Raw genomic sequence first — 18245 nt, forward strand, 5'->3', positions numbered from 1 at the left:
GCACTGTGTTAACAATGTTATGTTTTTGCCGACAAAGTCAATTATTTAACAAATATGTCGTTCAACTGGTGTAATGTTAAACAAAAATACTAGTTGTTTTTGTTGTTAAATATGCAACCTGGTGGACGAAAACGCCTGTTCAGCAAAGTCAATTATCCCAAGAAGTTCTGTTATCCATTTGCCAAATAGGTTTCATTTCTGTTTTACTATTCATTTCAAAACATTTGCAGCACTTTATGAAAAATATGATTTATTAGTCACATTTGTCACGATTTTTGCCAACCTCTGCCACACGGGAACAAAAGCATTCAACCAAAGCAAATTTATTGGTCAATGAAGGTGGTACAGGAAACAATATAAGTCCACAATTAGTTAATAACTAAGAACTCTAAGAAGTGTTTTGTTTGTTTCCAACATAAGTTTGGTCTGAAAATATTCCAATATGCCAGATTTTTGCCTCCCACCAGAAACCTTGGAAAGATTTCATGTTTACATATTTTGACAAGCTAGGTTGAAATCCTTTAGAAAAACTGCTAGCTATCATCATCTGTCTGGTTTAGTTCAGGAACTTCTTGTAAGAAAAAGTCGTGTGTTTTTTGGAACAACTCCTCTTTGCTCAATGACTTGAAAGTCTGCTCAAATGCTCTGTATTGTGCAACGAACCTGCAAAACATATAATTAAGGAACCACCATTTACTATTTAAAAAAAATGTTTAAAGAAAAACGAACAAACAAACTTTTCGTAACCACATCCGAACAGAATAATGTAGGGATGTTCAACCATTGTCACTGTGGGGCCAAATACAACTAACATGAATAGATCGCAGGCTGCACCTTGGTAATTTTACTTTGTTGTATACCAAATATATGCCTATATTGAGGTAACAACTAAAATTGGCATGTGATTCCAGCCTCGTTATCGTCAGATCGCAGTAAAATAGGGGGCATTAATCTGCCCAAAGTTGCATAATAATTTGACTCGTTTGCCAGTGCATTTAAAATTCTGTGTCTTGCAAATTTGTTCAAACTGTTGCAAATTTTATCATCTTTTGGCAACAAGGTTTACTGTACTATGTTACTACTACACTGACTATTTGTGAGTTTGGCTTAATAAACTGAATAAATCACTCATATTTGAACCACACCACACCTCTATGAAAAGGCTAAATTATATCACACATACTGACCACAGTTTTTACATTAGTTGTCTACATTGGTGGGAAAGTTGTTTGTTTTTTGAAGTATTGATCTGTAAGGTTATGTTAAAGGCTTAGAAATTTAGTGAAGCAAATTGCACCTTTTTTAAAATAGAAAACTAGACAAGTCACAACCTGTTAATATATATCATTCACACATTAGGGTGCTTTTTTGATATGTCAGTGTTTTCTACAATTTTTTGCCCATTCACCTCTTCAACTAAAAATCCACATACGTTATGTATTTTGTCCATTTTTCATTTCTGTTATTCTTTGATTTCACAGTTATTAAAACCTTGTTAGTAATTAGAAATGAGAAAAACTAAAAAAGAAAAATCACAGCTAAGGTTTTTACAGAAACACATCAATAGCCCGACTATGGGTATATGTCCAGTGGTGGGATTTAGCTGGTAAAATTTTATAAGATCAGCAAACCGGTAGCATTACTGGTTACTGCCAATGGACTTGTTGTAACAGAACCGGTTAAAAATATTACTTTTGTGCTAGAACCAACTGATGAAAAATTAGAATCCCTCCACCGCATATGTCAAGTTAGAATCAGAATTTTATACAGACACCACTGTCTATGGAGTTCTTACTTTTGGCTAAAGCTTGCCACTAGGGTTTCATCTTCCAGCATTGACAACAAACGATTCTTGCGAAAATAATCAGATTCTTCCAACCGATTTTTAACCAGCATCCTAAAAACAAGTTTGAGAATAAAACTAGGGCGTAATTTTTTGGAATGTAAGCGATTGGGTGTTAACATTTCCCAGATAAATACCAAAGCTTGCAATAAAATAATAAACTGTGTTTTTACAATTAACCCATGCTAATATATCACTAGCACAGGCTAGTAAGAAAAACCATGTCTTCCACACAAAACTTAATTTACCTCATGTGAACAGAATTTTTATTTTTCACTTTAGGGGACTGACAGATAACCCCAGTCTAGATGGTCATGGAAACACATCACAAACAAATCTAGTCCAATGGTGAAAAAAATCTAACATGTTTGACTAGAGTTGAAAAGCTGGTAAATTGACCGTATTGGACTGGTCAAATATATACTCTTTTTATTTTCAAAATCAAACCAGGTAAATTTTGCTAGGCTTGCTTTTTGGTTGTTGGAAAGGGTAAAAAATTGCTCATAGCCTTCAGGTAGAAAAGTTAAAGCCACACTTTTGTCTTAATAAGTGCTCTGAAAGCCAACATTGATGTGTTCTATTCACTTGAAAAAAATGCCCATACCAATCAGGGGCTACTTTTGGTTTGAAGTTAAGATCTGAAGACAAACTTTGCGATGGTTTGTAGTGAAATTAAAAAAAAACATGGATAACTTCTAGTGCAGTTTCTATTTAAATAAAAATGGATTATGATTTGTTCATGAAAGAATGTAATTTAGCCATATCATTAAGTGTTTACTTGGGACTTTTTGAAAATGTTGCACATTTTGACTGATAGATAAACCAAAAATCTAAGTAATATAAACCAGCTGTTTAAACTGAAGGTTAAGTTTATTTCCGATTGTGGAAAAAAATATAACAACACTACAACAATCACACAGCCCAAAAAAGTTGCACAATGTTGAAACATTATGGTGCACAAAATAATGAAGGTGACAATTGGTGGATCATGGTCATGGCTAAACACGCTGCAGCTACACTGTGTAATAAAGCGCTATATTTATATGACTGGGGCTCACAGGAAGGTGAAGTTGGTGCAATGTGAGTAAACGTGACAGGGGGGATGTTGGTGAGACCAGTCACAAAAAAGAAGGGGGGTTAAAAAACAAACTTACAATCAGCCAAACTAAAATGTGAAAGTTTGTTTTTTTGCAATTTTTGTCATAAAACAACTTGGAGAACAATTTAAAACTGTCTTTGGTTGCAGCGTTTCAGTTCTATACATATATACTTGTTTAAATAAAGATATAATAACTTGTCCTTAAACAAACTACTTACGCTCTCACCCAATCTTCATGATAGAATATTTTAGGCACATCATCAACAAATGTATTCAGACCAAAATTGTCAGGAGATGGGTCTGGAACATACTTTGGCTCTTTCACTGGGGGAAATGCCTCATACACATCATACCAAAGAGGTCGTTTTTCATGCTTCAACATTCCAGAAAGTAAAAGGCTTTTTGTTCTAGAAAAGGAAATTATTGTTACAAATGAGTTTGGATTAGATATTTGGCAGGATTCCACTATTTCTTGACTTTTTGGTTTCTTGAGAAGGTCCTTGTTTTAGATATAACACAACTAAGCGTGACTACTGCCTGATAAAGGTGAAAGTATAGTGACAATGCACATAAAAAATCTCTGTTTCGGGGGCTACTCTAAAATACGCAATCTACGCAATCTACGCAATCTACGCAAACTATACGCAATCTACTAAAAAAAATTAACTAAGATGTTGACGGTTAGGGCTATTAGGGTCAGGGTGAGGGTTTGTGATACAAATAACTTTATAATTTAATTTCAGATGCCTTTCAGGTCTAATTTTCTCACAAGTGTTAACGTGCGGTACCATACAGTGTTTAGTACCACTCTCAACACATATTAAGCCCAAACTGGACATCTAAAACTAAATTATAGTGTTATTTTTATTATAAACCCTCACCCAGACCCTAAAAGTCCTAACCGTCAACATTTTTAAAAGTTGCATACGTTTTATAAGTAGATTGCGTACAGATTGCGTAGATTGCGTATTTTAGAGGAGCCCTGTTTCGGGAGCAAAGTAAGAAAGTAATGTGCCCAGTGCGTGCTAGGGGCGAATTGAAACAAAAAATACACGTAATAAGAGGTGTCGCATTTACTTTTCATTTATGACACATGACATAATTTCTCGCGAGAAATTTTATTTATTTCTTGAGACTCGATTTTTTCGAGATTTCTTGAGAAGGAACCCAAATATTTGATGAATTTGGGAAAAATGGCCAAAACCTTTACATTAGATGGATTACTTACAAACATTATTGACTTATTTCAAAATGCAAATTCACGCCCATAACTTTTTACAATTTACATCATGTGTACAAGAGTTAACGTTAACCAATGAGGTTAAGGAGTGACCAATAGATCGCAGGCGATTTTTAAATGAAATAATACACACCTTAGATAAATGTTTGCATATCGATGAAGCCTGACTCCAATTCCTTTTGACATCGTGTTCTTTTAACTACGTTTGCAACGACAAATGCAATTAGTTGCAAACATTCCACCATGCGAGCTGTAAACCGGTGACGTTAAATTCATGACGTTTTGCATAAAGTTCACTTAAACGGAGATATCTTTGGCACATATTATGTATTAAAATCAGTTTTCACAAAACAGTATCCCAAATGACATTTAGACCAATAAAAGCAATCGTATTATAACTATATCAATATTTTTTAAATTAACGTCCGTAGCGATTTGTATACTCGTAACCGCAAGAGTTGAATAAAATTGTGTGATGATGTAGCATGTCGTTCGAAACATAGCAGCATATATATACGAACAACTGACAACAATAAACAGTCAACAATAGGTGACAACATAAGGTATACAGCGGTGAGAAACTAAATGCTGGACGTGTTGATTGGTGTAGGTTACTTGTCATTGCAAACATTATAATCCCACAGGTACAATACAAAAAATAACATTAACAAATAACTGTATGGCTGAATGTAGTAATACATATGTATATATCATGCAAACACTGAACAAACAAATAAGGAAATTATACTACCAAGCACCTGGACCCAGTTAATTGGTACCATATGGCGGAAATCCTAGCTGCATATGCAAGGCTGTAGCGCCAAAACAATCGCAAATCCGGTAATAGCTGCGCTACCAAAGATACGTAGCCTACATATATGCATTATGCAGAAAAGTAGTATAATATGTCGCTATAGTCGATTGGTAAATACATCAAGGTAATAAGATACAATGAAACACTTACATGTAACATTATTTTCACCTATACCGGTTGCTAGTTAAAAAGCCTGAAGCGTTAAATTACAAGTAAGATTGATTTACGTTGAAGAATTGTCGTAGTTGGGTAGGGCTGTCAGATAGTTGTTGCATGAAATAAATATGCGTGTACTGAGGAGTACTTCCCTACAAAGCAACCACGAGCTGCCTTTGTTTAAGGTTTACATAAACAGTATGAAGTTAACCACAACAAAGAATTGGTTTATGATATGAAACTCTAATCCATTAGGTTTTCCTGAGTGCAAAAAGAGCCTCGAAATATAGAACGAGCCTTTGAGCGGTGTGCTGTGGCGCGTAGGCCGCTATTGTTATCATTTTTGTCCCGAGGCAAAGAGAAAGGCTCTGGAGACACAGCGCTCAGCTGATTGGGCAAACGAAAACCTGTGCTAAGCTATGCTGGGCAAAGTCTGCTTTTTTCTGCTTGAACTAGGGCTGGGGCAAGGTAAGATGCGTGGGTTTCACAGTCGTATGTAATTTTGTTTTCTGGTTGTTACGAGTTTGCATGTTGCTGTACTAAGTTCTTTTTTGTGTGTTTAAACGCCAAAGCAATCGTCCAAAGGGTAAAATGGGATAGGCAGAAAATCAATAAGCTACTAGCTGAAGGTGCTGGACAAGAGGAAAAGCTTCATTCGTTTCAGCTTATGTGTAACGATCAGTTTAGTCCCTCTACAAAAATGGTAGCCCATTCAGTCGAAACTGTTTATTGCGTTCAAAACCCATATACTGTGGTGTAACAGCTGTGCTATTTGGAATGTGCCAAGGGAAATGTACAACAAAGTTCACAATGACAGTTTCTATAACCAACTGTAGTGTTTCAGCATTTTTGTATGCCTGAACTGTTAGAAAGGTTAACATGTAAATGCAACAGGAAGGGCTGGAACAACGCATAGCTAAAGTGTACATATTGTCATATACGGTTCTTTGTCCTTCGGCGAAAGGAAATTTTATGTAGTGTCATGTGTTTCATCATAGATAAATCATCAAAGTGCTTTCCGTTATTCTGTGTACGTGTTGCGACGATTACAACCTAGTATAACGGTGTGCGTCACTTATAAGTCTATAGTCATAAAAACGTTTTTGCGAAACCACAAGGAGTTGAAACGAACTGAAGGGCACGCAATGTCAAACAGTCTTTTCTACTGCTCCGATATTCCATTTTTGCGAGCCTATGTAATATGACGCCATAATGTAGCAGCACGTTTGTGCACTATATGCTACATGTACATCTTAGTTACACAGTTAGAGGGATAAAAGCGTCATCACAAACACGTGTTTTATTTTGGGTTTCAAATTTTTCAGTAGTTTTCATTAAACATGGTTAATATGTTGTATTTTGAAGGTTTTGTTGGCAACTTGACTACGACAACAGCCCTTCAATGTATATAATGTGTTAATGACCTAATTTGAAGCGTTTTTGCGCTATTAAAGGAAAACGGAAATTGAACACTTTTGACCCCCGGGATTGCAAGAAGTTCTTACATTGTGTAGGTGTAGCTGGGTCTTGTACATCCAATATTACTAAGTCAGATTGAATGTACTAGAAAGTAGCGATCAAATAGATTCGAACAGTTCAACGTACTTAACCTATGTTGTCTTATTCTCGCCAACACATTGACATTAAAAACTCAACAAAGCTAGAGAACTATTTATGCAATAAATTAGCTATGCTTTATGTAAGGAATGTTATTTTTTGTCAAATGAAATTCGTTTGCATCTTTCAACGGTTAACGACCAGCCGTTTTTCGAGAATTATTGCAAGTAGTTACATTCTGCTAAGTTGTAAATTTCAGATAATCCATCATCAGGAAGTTTAGATTGTAAAATTAAATTTCGTTGACTTTTCTATTTAGGTATAGAATGAGCCTCGTTTGCAATAGTCTGTTGTAAGTTAACAGCATGCCGTGCAATAAGGCTTCCAGCCCCCGAAAATGTGTCAAGGAACCAGTTTCTTCTGACTCACAGAGCCTTGTGGATGAAGATTCTGTTGAAATAAAAGTCAAGGATGGATCAAGCGACGACACTATTACCGAGGTTTTATGAAATATTATTTAATTTATTATAGACTGCAAAATGTTCAGAACTCTTTGAAAAAAAAATCAGTTATCTTTGAAAAATGCACGACCTGATTTGCATATCGTGCAAAAGAGTACAGTGTTTGTAATCAATTTACTTCTGAAACGAGGTTAAACACGCCAAGTGGTGTATTTTGACCTTGGATTAAGCCAGACATAAAGTAGCGGTAGGCATTTAATGTAGCTGAGCGTTTTTCAGAACAGCTGACGCATGGTTATGTCGGCCGTTAACTACTGACTAAATATTTATTTTAAGGAACAAAGTCCAGGTACCTACGTCAAGACCAGACATGTGCTTGCCATGATGTGTTTCCTAGCCATGTTTAACGTGTATACCGTACGCTTATGCTTAAGTGTGGCTATCGTTGCCATGGTGAACACAACCGGTTCTGGGCTTCAAGACTCCAACGGAACTCAGACAACTTGCCCAAATCGTGGTGGCGATAACGTTACCAACAGAGGAGACCACATGGTAAAATCCTGGCCGTCAGCGGCGACCACTACAGCAAAAGCAATGTTGTGATTTTAGAACGGCGTTTTCAACTGGGACCCGGCACAGCAAGGTCTACTGCTGGGTTGTTTCTTTTACGGTTACATATGCAACAGCATCACCGGTGCCTGGATGTCCAAGCGATTCGGGTTTAAACGAGTCATGGGCGCTGCCATGTTTTGCTCGGGAGCGCTGACAATCTTGATGCCCGCGGCCGCCAAGTACCGATTCGAACTTTTGGTCGTCTTTCGCATAATCGTGGGATTTTTCCAGGTAAGCTGAAGTGCGTCGTTGTTGTTGTTTTGCCGCAGTTTGCCACAGGGCAAAAAACCTATGTATAATGTTATACGTCAAGGCTTGCTCTAAAAGGTCAGGTTACCGTTAGGAAAAAATGCCGTCTCGCTTTGTGGGCACCGCGGTGCTTTTCAAACTGCTACCTTCTACTATGTGCGGTAACGCATAACAAACAAAATTGACATTTATGTGTCCTTTCACCTGAATAAGCTCCCATATGCATTAGCTGTAGTCCAGTGTTTCTTAACCTTTTTCCGTTCGTACCCTTTGAGCTTTCATAAAATTTTCTCGTAGCCCCAGTCTAAAACGGCCGACGGAAGTAAATAAAATTCTAACATTTGAACTCAGTGTATTTATAACTTGGGTGTTGAATGAATGCATGAAAACAGTATTGTAAGTAGTACAAAACTAACCCGTTCTGGATACTGTATGTAACAAAGTAACTTGTTACGCATTCTTCACAAATATGCCTAAATAGCATATAATTTCACCCTGCATGTCGTACCCCCTGCTTTGATGCTTCGTACCCCTGGTTAAGGTAACCCCTGCTGTATTCAGTCTGGCAGTTATCGCCAGCATGAAGAAGTTTGGGAAACACCGATCTTGTCATCTTAAAACAATACTAATTCGACGCACTATGGCAGGGGTGTCAAACTCGCTACCCGCGGGTCGCATGCGGCCCACGAAGCCTTCCAATGCGACCCACGAACACTCAACAACAATTGTAGTATTTTGTGCAACCTGGGGCCGTACGGCCACATGCGGCCGCAGAGACGAGTTTGTGCGGCCGTGAACATGTTCATTAAAATATATATTCTTGCGGCCGTGACGTAATTAAAACTCCTTTGCCAAAAATTTTGATTTTCAAACTGCTCTAAACAGATTTTGTGGAACTGAAAAGAGTCTTACCAGTCTAATAGCCATATTGGTCAAACTTTTTGCGTCACAATATAGATTATTACGTCATAAACAATTAAGACTGATCCTCAATGTGTACATCAACTTGGGACTTAATCTGGGCTTTTGTGGCGTCAATAGATGGAATATATATGTGATATAAGTCAATTTCTTTACATCAGTGACTTTGAAACATAAACAAGCAGACATTTGGCGACTGTTGGTGAAATAAGGATCTGCGATTGCGTCACCGTGGCGAATAGGTTGTTTTAGTGTAAAAAAAACTAGATTAAAATTCACATGCGGCCCTTGGCATAACTTCCAAGCTGCAATGTGGCCCCGAACCCCACGAGTTTGACACCCCTGCCCTATAGAACTTACAACCGACCAAAACACATTCTTTTGCCTAAACAAGCACATGCAGTATTTTTCTATATTGACCGTGATATTTTGTTTCACCTTGAAAATTCAGGGTGTTATCTCTCCCTCTATTATTGGAGTTTTTTGTGTCTGGGGCCCAAGGTTGGAACGTAGTGCATTGACGTCATTCTGTCTATCCGGAAGTAGCGTGGGAACATTTGTTACTTTTCCGCTCTCTGGTGTCATCGCGGATGTGTTCGGTTGGGAAGTCGTATTCTACACAGCAGGTATTTTTACTTTATTTGTCAGGTCACATTTACCTAGCAAAAATAATGCCATGTAACTGGACACTTAATAAAATAGATAAAGACCGTTGCAAAAATAGTGTACCAGAGTTTCAAAAGCCCTAAAATAAGGGCCCTAAAGTGGCCTATAAGCCAAGAACATTTAAAACAAACAAACAAACAAAAAAAGCCCAAATGTTGGCAAAAATGATTCCGTGTGTGAAGTCAGGCCCTAATCAACCCCTTTTAATTGAAACTCCCGATAACCCCAGCCCAACGTACAACTCTGAAGTGCTGAAAACTATAGAGATTTAGACAAGCTCCTGACACCATCAAAAAGTGTTGTAACGAGATTTCATTCAGGTTTTTACTTTACATAAAAGGCTAAAGCAATGTGTTGTTACATTGAAAATATGTCAAGGACAATAGCTAAACCTCTAACATTTGCCAGGGCCACCAACGCTTTCTGTCAAAGCATTGTTTTATTATTAATGTTCAATCATTGAGAAGCGCCTCCCACTCTTACACGATTAGTAAAAAACATTAATTTTGTAGGTGGTGGAGCGGTTTTGTGGTGCATTTTCTGGTTTGCTGTGGTGTACGATTCTCCAGAGAAGCATCCACGGATATCGGAACAGGAAAAGGCGTTTATCCGTAGAACCGCTGGGGCATTAAAGAACAAGGAACCGGTAGGAAATAAATACATCATTATTATTATTTATAAACATGTGTTTATGATAATTAGTATGCCTGAAACTGTTCAGGACGTTTTTTTAGTCCTTCATTTAACATTGCAAACGATGTAGTATGATTTTTTTTCTTGTATTTTTCGACAATCAGGCGGCAGTCCGAGAACTGAAAATTGCCCTTCGTCGTTCACGGGGTTCGAACCCAGGATACTCCCGGGGACGAATCCCGATCAGGTTTTGTACATGGATCACTGCAGTTACAGCAGCATTTCCTTGTGTGATGTAGATATTCCCAGTGAACGTTTTTTATTTGTTAAATGAACAAACAAACAAATAACGAGTTTTTTATAGACCTTTTCTGGCACAAGCTTACCTTCCTAATTTCTCCCTGCCAACAATTTTCTTCCTAGAACGAAAAGTTTCTCCCTTAGTGAGCCAAATGGCCCCTGTTTGAGAACCACTGATTTAGACAATTAAGTAATAAAATTTAACGGGGATTTGGTTGATGGTGTATCGAATAACACGTTGGTAAATGTGTGGATCACTTCCATTTAGAGTTGTACCTCGAGCCACGTTGTAGGGCTTAGTTCGTGTGGAGTTTCGGCTTGAGTTAAAAAAACGCATTTCTCCCAACTTTCTGGTCTGGTTGGGGCTTTAAAAAATCGGTGCGGGTTTGTACTTTCGGGTTCCGTCAGGGTTCGGGCCTCAGTTTCAACTCTATTTCAAAGGTCGACGATGTACATTTTTTTCATAACTATTGTCGTTCTTGTTACAGGGTACCAGGGTGAAAACCCCATGGAAATCCATGATGACGTCATTACCTCTTCTGGGCATTCTGTCTGCACATTTTGCTTGCAACTGGGGTCTCTATACCCTCCTCACCATGTTACCTACCTACATGTCCAATGTACTCAAGTTCGACTTGACTACAGTAAGTAGATCAAAATAATTTCGTATTTTTATTTTAACTAAGAACACAATTGACATTTTTAAGCTTTAGCTGAAATGAATATTCAGCATTACACCATTGAAAAAAGACCGCTTAAAAAAATAAAAAGCTTGGGAACCATTTATGATGTAAAATTTTGTTTAGTGCAAAAAAGTATAATAATGATTCGTTTTGGTCTTTTTTGGACAAAAAATAAAAACAAAGGGAATAAAACGTAAAGGTAACAGCCTAATTAATCAAACTGTACAGTGTACAACCGAAGCTCGGTCTCTGTTTAAAACAAGTTGTCAAACCTATTATGCCCATATTGGCCTCATGGACGCCATTTTGTGTCCAAAGTAATACAGCAGTAGAAGGGAAAATACATATATTATGTGTTTTTCACAAACTGGAGACATAAACACGAATTGGATGGGGCGAATTAGAACCGACAAGTTTAATTATGGGTCCCCTTCCCTGAAGGGGACACATATTGATTTTACTCAAAATGTTTTTGTTTTTGTTGTTGTTTTTTTTTTTTTCTATTTTTTTCTTTTTTTTTCTTTCTTTTTTCTTCTCCCCAAAGTTTGTCCGACTCGTTTTTCCATCCCCAGTATTTACCCCGCTAGCCCCCTAAAATGGGTATTTTCCCCCGAAGTTTGTCCGACTTGCCATCAAATGATTGATTAATTTGGCTGAAACTTACACAGATGGTAGATGTAGGTATGTAGATATGCTTCCCACTTTGTTTGTCCTGATAACCCCAGTATTTACCCCGCTAGCCACCTAAAATGGGTGAGTTTGTAAACAATGTCGGAATTGGCTGAAATTTGGATAGCTTGTAGAGTATGACATTTATAGGTGTCGATTGTTGTGTTCAACCCTGTAGCCCCAACATTTACCCCACAAGCCCCCAAAGTGTAAAACATGTTTGTATGTTAATGGGCACCACAAACGAAATAATTCTGGGGCTCAATAGTGTTACAAGGGCAACTAGTTGTATGTTACTTGTTGGTGGGTTGCTTGGTGGACATTTTTGCACCATGGCAGTTAGGGGGTGACATCAGAAGCATTAACGGTTGTTGCTCAAAACACCTCTAGTGGTCGAAATTTTAAACATTGGCTGATTGGGCTGACATTTTGCAGTACTATTGATTGAGTCATTGAGGTTTCATATTGTTTTAGTTTAGTGTCACATCCCATTAGTTACCCTACTAGCCCCCTAAAATGGGTTAGTTTATTAAACAGTGTCGGAATTGGCTAAAATTTGGGTGGCATGTGGACTATGGTTATCTCTTGAAATGCACTATTTTTAACTTTACATGTGTGGGGAAACAACTAAGGTTATAAAACACTATGGCCAGGGTTTTTTTAAGGTTTGGTTTGGGTGACCGCTAAGTAGTTTTAAGAGACCGCAAGTGTTTCATTTAAATGCCAAAAAATAGCCATATTTGCTTATTTGGGAAACCGCTGGAGAAATTTGAAAACACCTCAAAAAAAACACTGACTATGGCTAATATGGGACCCAATACAAAAAAGTCATGGGAAATATATTTATGTTTTAAAATAGGTTATAGTGTAAATGCAACGACAAAATGTGCTAAGCCACCCTTCCAGTTTGATTTGACCGCAGTTTGTAAAAATCACGTTATATGGTATTTAGAGCGCATTTGAAACTCTATGTTACAAGGTTGGCGCACAGTATGTGAATAGTTGACCACCTCTGATTTAGATATTCAACAGAACGCCGGACGTGTGTTTGTTACGTCACAATGAAACGTTTCCGCTCCTCGGAAATCTCGTTTAGTGCTTGAAATGATCATTCAACGCCATTTTTACGAACAGTTTGTATGTGCAAACCAGCACGACCCAAAACGGGATTATTCTTGTCTTTAATGTAACACTATACACATACTTACCAGACGGTTACCAGACGTCCGGAATTTCCCGGACATTTTCGGAATTTTATCGTTAAATCTGTGTCCGGAAATAGTTTTCAATTACAAAATTGCCTTCCTGGGTGATTCAAGCGAAGTGGCAAATATATCACCACGTTAATACTCAAAGCTGACCATTCGTTTTTTATTTCGGCAAACGAAAATGTTTACAGGGGTTTACGTGTACTGTTGTCTGTGCGGTCATTCATAAAAGGTGCTATAAAACTCTTAATTGACGTCAGTTTGATTTCGAAACCTACACGAAAATATATATTACACTTCATTGGGAAATACCAGGGTATGAAAACACCACAAAACATTTCAAAATTTTACCTCTTTCTTTGCACACATTATGACATAAATTTCATAGCAGTTATTATTTCATTTTTGTCAGCGACTTTTAACATTTTACAAATTCTACCTGAAACATTGTGTTGATTTTTTTGGTATTGCCGTGTTATTTGCTGAGAAAGCTAAAACGTACCAAAAAACATCTTTGTTGCGACCTAACATTAGCATTAGGCGCTGCTACTTTGTTTTAAAAAGTCTTCTGTCTGTTTTAAAATTAGTTGCTTCGGGCACTTTTTGGCTTTAATCTGCAATTTGGTGTTAAATTTGAGACAAAAACAAACGGTAATTACATGTTGTGTGGCACGATTCAGCGAAAATCGAATTTCTCCCATAGAATTGTATTCCAAACTGCCAATTTATAATGTACAAGTTGTAAATTAGATTCGCTGCAAGGTTGTGTGCGCATATATATACCAATGTAATTCCGAGACATGTCATTAAAACGCGCATAAATATTCCTTACAATGCCAATGAACTTCTGCATGGAACATTATGCTTCAGAAGGTACATATTTCTAACTAATTGTGAAATTAACAAAGGGCAATTCAAAATTTTACCCATAGAAAATATATCACTAAATAACATGTTGAAGTAATGTTTTAAAAAACTTTGGCATTGCTTATTATGGACCAGTGGATGTTAAATTGTTTTGCACTTGCACCTTTTAAACGTTTTATTTGTCCCCTGTCTAAAGTGACTGGTAAAAATATTGCAATAAATTGTATTGAACTCTACAAAGAAAATTAAGAACATTTTTTTAGAAGAAATGTTCCAAAACATACTAAATTTCATTCACAGATAAGCATAAACAGCATATAAATTGAAACCGTGTATCGAACTCCCAAAATTGGACTTCTAGGGGGCAGACGTACCCCTGAATAAAAACCCCTGAGCCAGATTTGTAAACGGTCTGAAATTGAAGCCCAAACCCGGCACGAACCTGAATCGTTTTTGAGAAGCGCGTTTAGGCCTGAAAGTTTTATGGACTGGCTTGTACATTGAAGCCCCAGGAAAGACCAAGACAATTAACACAATAGATTATAATAGATAATTGATCTTAAACAAGGCGTTTATGGGATGTTTGACATTAGGTCAGATCCAGCAACTGGCTACTTAGCGAGTTAAATTTATTCAAAAAATACTTATAGAGGGTCTAAAGTCAGGGCCGAATCAAACCCAAAGCTCGAATCCGGCCCGACTCACATATCTGCCCTCACCGTAGTCACAAATTAAACATGTATTGTTGTTTCGACAGAGCGGTTTCTTTTCTGCCCTGCCTTACATACTCCAGTGGATGTTTACTGTTGTGGGCGGTTTTGTCACTGACATCATCAGGAGTCATCGGATACTGTCTACCATCGTCATACGAAAGATCAACGTCACCCTAGGGCTAGCTGTACCTGCACTCTTTCTTGTCTCGGCTGGTTATATTGGATGTGACGCAACAGCCGCTGTCGCCTTGCTTTCTGTGTCCGCGGGATTTACTGCACTTATAAGTAAGACCTAAATAATTCTTGAAAATCTATGTGACGCAAAGAGCACAAATACCTATTAAAAACGGTATATCTCCGAAAATGCTAACGGTTTGGGGTTGGATTAAAATAATATTATTTACAAATCCAAACTCACTTTAAAACTTAGTTTCTAATGCAACATTTTAAAAACAACTGACTTCCCAACCTTATACCTCATTGGCTGCTAAATTAATAATTTAGCTCTTTGTGCCACCTATTGAAATTTAACTAATGTTGGTCTGCCTTGAGGAATGGTGTTAGTAGCTCTGTCAATGTTTTTGTTAGTGTACCGTAAAATTACTAAGTACGGCGTCTAACTGCGGCAGGATAACATCAATTACCAAATCTAAGGATTTTAAACAAACTTGATTTAGTTTAATTTATGTAAGTTACGTGTAAACCTAAGGATCTCAACTCTTACTCTCATCCTCTCTGATTCACCTCTTAGTTCCTTTTGAGCACCTCAAAACTAATTAAATTCACCACCGGTTGAGAAGCTCAGCTGTTGCAAATAAAACCACAAGGAGAGATTGTGTCTCAAAGGTATATTAGGTCGGATGAAATTAATTAAGGCCCACTGTCATATCAATTTATAAAGAGTCATTCTACAAAAACGAAAATGCTTCCTTTTTGGGTTTGTTGGTTTTTACTATTAACCTCTAAAGCCATATTGCAAAGCTTCGCTTAATAGTTTTTTAAGGGGTCTAATTACCTACAGGCAGCTTTAATTATGCGCACTTTGAGCACTCCGCCATCGATTTTGTACAATAAGTTTGGTATACACCCTTTTCCTTCAATGTTTTGTGTGACGAAACATGAACTCAGAAATACTTGACTTAAGCACTGTCTTGGACATTCAATTATGAAAACATTTAGCTATAAACCTGGATCATTTGCTTTTAGTTCCTGGTAGCACTTCCAACACGCAAGACATTGCACCTAAGTACAGTGGAATTATCTATGGGATTTCAAGCGCTTTTGCAAGCGTCTCCGGCTTTTTAGCGCCTCAAGTGGCTGGATGGCTTTTGGATGACGAGGTACAATTGTATTGTGAATAAAAATACATGCAATACTTGCAGTGTACTGAAGGGTTATCACAACAAAAGAGGATAAATTTTAAAACTAAAACTGCATCAGACAAGGTGTTTTTTTGCGTTCAGGCCAGCAGACAATTTAATCACATTTTGTTTGTTCTATGTGACTATATGGCCTAGAGCAAAGCTGTAGGTGGCTCAAAAATGTAGCACATGCACAAAGCCTGAGCAAATTTAAAATATGCTTAAAATTTGTCCGGCCCGACTTTGAGCTCTGGCCGGGTTAACCTCGTTGTGGTAACTGTGTCAGAATACCTTGATATAACTGAAGGAAGTAAAAAAGTGAACCTTAGTACATTTTTTTAAAATTGTAGTCAATTCAATATTCAATATGTAATAACTTACATTCCAATGCAAATTCAAACTCTTTACAAGTTCAAACATTTGTAGTAAACTATTTCGCCCTTTTTTAGAGTTCGTTGACACAGTGGCAGATTGTATTTTGGATATCTGCTGGCGTTTACCTGTTTGGCACGTTGGTGTACTTGCTTCTGGGCAGTGCCGAGGAACAATCGTGGGCAAAAGGTGCCAAAGTTGAAGAAAAAGAGCTTACCAAAGCATAAGTTGAAAAATCCGTGTTTTGTGCTTATTCTGTGTGATAACATCAATCCTTTTGGTGAGAAGCAAACTCGTAAAAGTTTTATTTGCCTTGTTTTAGAGGCCATGTACTCGTTTTAGAGGTTAAACTGTATTCTTAGACATTTTTGCAGCATTGTATAAATGAAATTTACTTTTCCTGCCTTTGGCGCCACCATATATAGTCTTGCTTGCATCATACGTATTTAAAAGAAAAAGGTAACACAAAAATTTCCTGCTTGAATTTATTCGGCTTGTGGTCTCACTTTTTCGAGAGTAGACACTTACAACATGATTCACTCTTGCGAAATTCGTGTTTTCTGCTGTACTATATGTAAGTTGCACTATACCATGTCCCAAATGCACTTGCTTAAATAATCTCGTTTGAATTATCGTACCATGTACCAAATGCACTTGCTTAAATATTGTTGTTTGAATAACAAGCAATACTTTAATCATAACTATAAATGGATCAATGCATTGACAACCTGCACTGATGATGACAACAGAGATTGTTAAAACGTCTGCATGACGTATTCTATACACACCAGTTTTTTTGCAGTTATGTTTATGATTACTTTTCAAGTCCCTGTATGGTGTTCCTAAGCAATAATTTACGTTGCAATTTTATCCTGTGGATAATCTGGTCAGATATACAGCAAAATCGCAACGTTACTACTGCATAGGAAATTTCAGTCATTTCGTTGTTCGTTTTTGGCTGTTTAAAAGTTACATCGCTTGGCATGGATACACTCGTTTAAACGCAAATTTGTGAAGCAAACTTGGTATGCTGTGAAGTGTTGCGCCTTTTCAACGCAATAAACTCCGTTTTGGGTGCTGAAATAACATTACCTGGTAACTTTCATATTGGAAAACTACATTAACCATTACTGCTTTTCCAGAAGATGTTTCTGGCAAAATAACAGACGTCTCGACTTCACACACTAGATGCCTTCATCGGGAAAATGGCATGTTGTAATGCAAAACACAAAGTTTTCATAAATTAGGCACCAAAATCATATTTTATTTATTTCGACACAATGTTTGTAAAAAGCTTTTGCTATGCTGACAATCACTATGTCAAGTTACGGACCGTTTACAAACAAAAAGTTTCTGACTTTTGGTGCGTGAGCCTCATCAGCTCTTTTTAGTGGAAGTTATGTAGTGCTTATACGTCTGATGCTACTAGTACAAAGTCAGAGGGCAGACTTTGTCATATCATTACATATTACAGTATTACTTCCTATGGGTTCTAGTTAAATCAGGTCTAAAGACCAACGGTCACGTTTTTGAAATATCCAACTCTTTGACATTAATATACTTCTGTATTTGAATTTGTTTGAGTTATATGTGAGTTATATATGAGTTGTATAAATGGCGTACAAATAGGAATAGACAGTTTAAAGAGGACTAAACCAGGTTTGGATGGCACAAAGCATGATCCCATAACCAAAAGTTGTTATCATACTTTCTTGTCACAATGCCAAAGTAAAAATAATGTAAACTTAGTAAAACAGTTAGAAGTTAACCGAACGCAATTTCGCAGTACTATTGCAGTTTATACAGTCTATAGATTTGGAG

At 37.2% G+C, this 18245-nt stretch overlaps 2 protein-coding genes across 3 annotated transcripts; one reads left to right on the forward strand and one right to left on the reverse strand.

The window, feature by feature from the left end:
* Window positions 1–233: 233 nt before the first annotated feature.
* On the reverse strand, window positions 234–4598 carry LOC145232301 (small ribosomal subunit protein mS23-like). Of its 2 annotated transcripts, XM_080096897.1 has the most exons (5): window positions 4316–4598; window positions 3161–3349; window positions 1796–1897; window positions 1188–1249; window positions 599–663 (listed from the first exon to the last, which is right to left on the reverse strand). In XM_080096897.1, exons 1-4 carry the CDS (start codon window positions 4366–4368, stop codon window positions 1201–1203), a joined length of 393 nt encoding a protein of 130 aa, XP_079953023.1. In that variant the 5' UTR covers window positions 4369–4598; the 3' UTR covers window positions 599–663; window positions 1188–1200. The 2 variants fall into 2 exon arrangements, with proteins under 2 accessions (XP_079953022.1, XP_079953023.1); XM_080096896.1 differs by lacking the exon at window positions 1188–1249 and having other exon boundaries at window positions 234–663; window positions 4316–4577.
* Window positions 4599–5462: 864 nt separating this feature from the next.
* On the forward strand, window positions 5463–17510 carry LOC145233789 (sialin-like). Its single transcript, XM_080098572.1, has 10 exons — window positions 5463–6662; window positions 7029–7209; window positions 7507–7722; window positions 7780–8013; window positions 9404–9578; window positions 10131–10264; window positions 11040–11195; window positions 14736–14976; window positions 15898–16031; window positions 16502–17510. Exons 2-10 carry the CDS (start codon window positions 7075–7077, stop codon window positions 16649–16651), a joined length of 1575 nt encoding a protein of 524 aa, XP_079954698.1. The 5' UTR covers window positions 5463–6662; window positions 7029–7074; the 3' UTR covers window positions 16652–17510.
* The last annotated feature ends 735 nt before the right edge of the window (window positions 17511–18245 follow it).

This window comes from Phallusia mammillata, chromosome 6 (genome assembly GCF_965637545.1).
Source record: "Phallusia mammillata chromosome 6, kaPhaMamm4.hap1.1, whole genome shotgun sequence".
Classification (NCBI taxonomy): domain Eukaryota; kingdom Metazoa; phylum Chordata; class Ascidiacea; order Phlebobranchia; family Ascidiidae; genus Phallusia; species Phallusia mammillata.

Coding starts and splice junctions, on each gene's coding strand:
- LOC145233789 (XM_080098572.1), top strand. CDS start 7,075: ATGCCGTGCAATAAGGCTTCCAGCCCCCGAAAATGTGTCAAGGAACCA. Junction 8,014..9,403: donor TAATCGTGGGATTTTTCCAG/GTAAGCTGAAGT, acceptor TTGAAAATTCAG/GGTGTTATCTCTCCCTCTAT. Junction 9,579..10,130: donor AGTCGTATTCTACACAGCAG/GTATTTTTACTT, acceptor TTAATTTTGTAG/GTGGTGGAGCGGTTTTGTGG.
- LOC145232301 (XM_080096896.1), bottom strand. CDS start 4,368: ATGTCAAAAGGAATTGGAGTCAGGCTTCATCGATATGCAAACATTTAT. Junction 3,350..4,315: donor TATGCAAACATTTATCTAAG/GTGTGTATTATT, acceptor TTCCTTTTCTAG/AACAAAAAGCCTTTTACTTT. Junction 664..1,795: donor GTGGCAAGCTTTAGCCAAAA/GTAAGAACTCCA, acceptor TATGTTTTGCAG/GTTCGTTGCACAATACAGAG.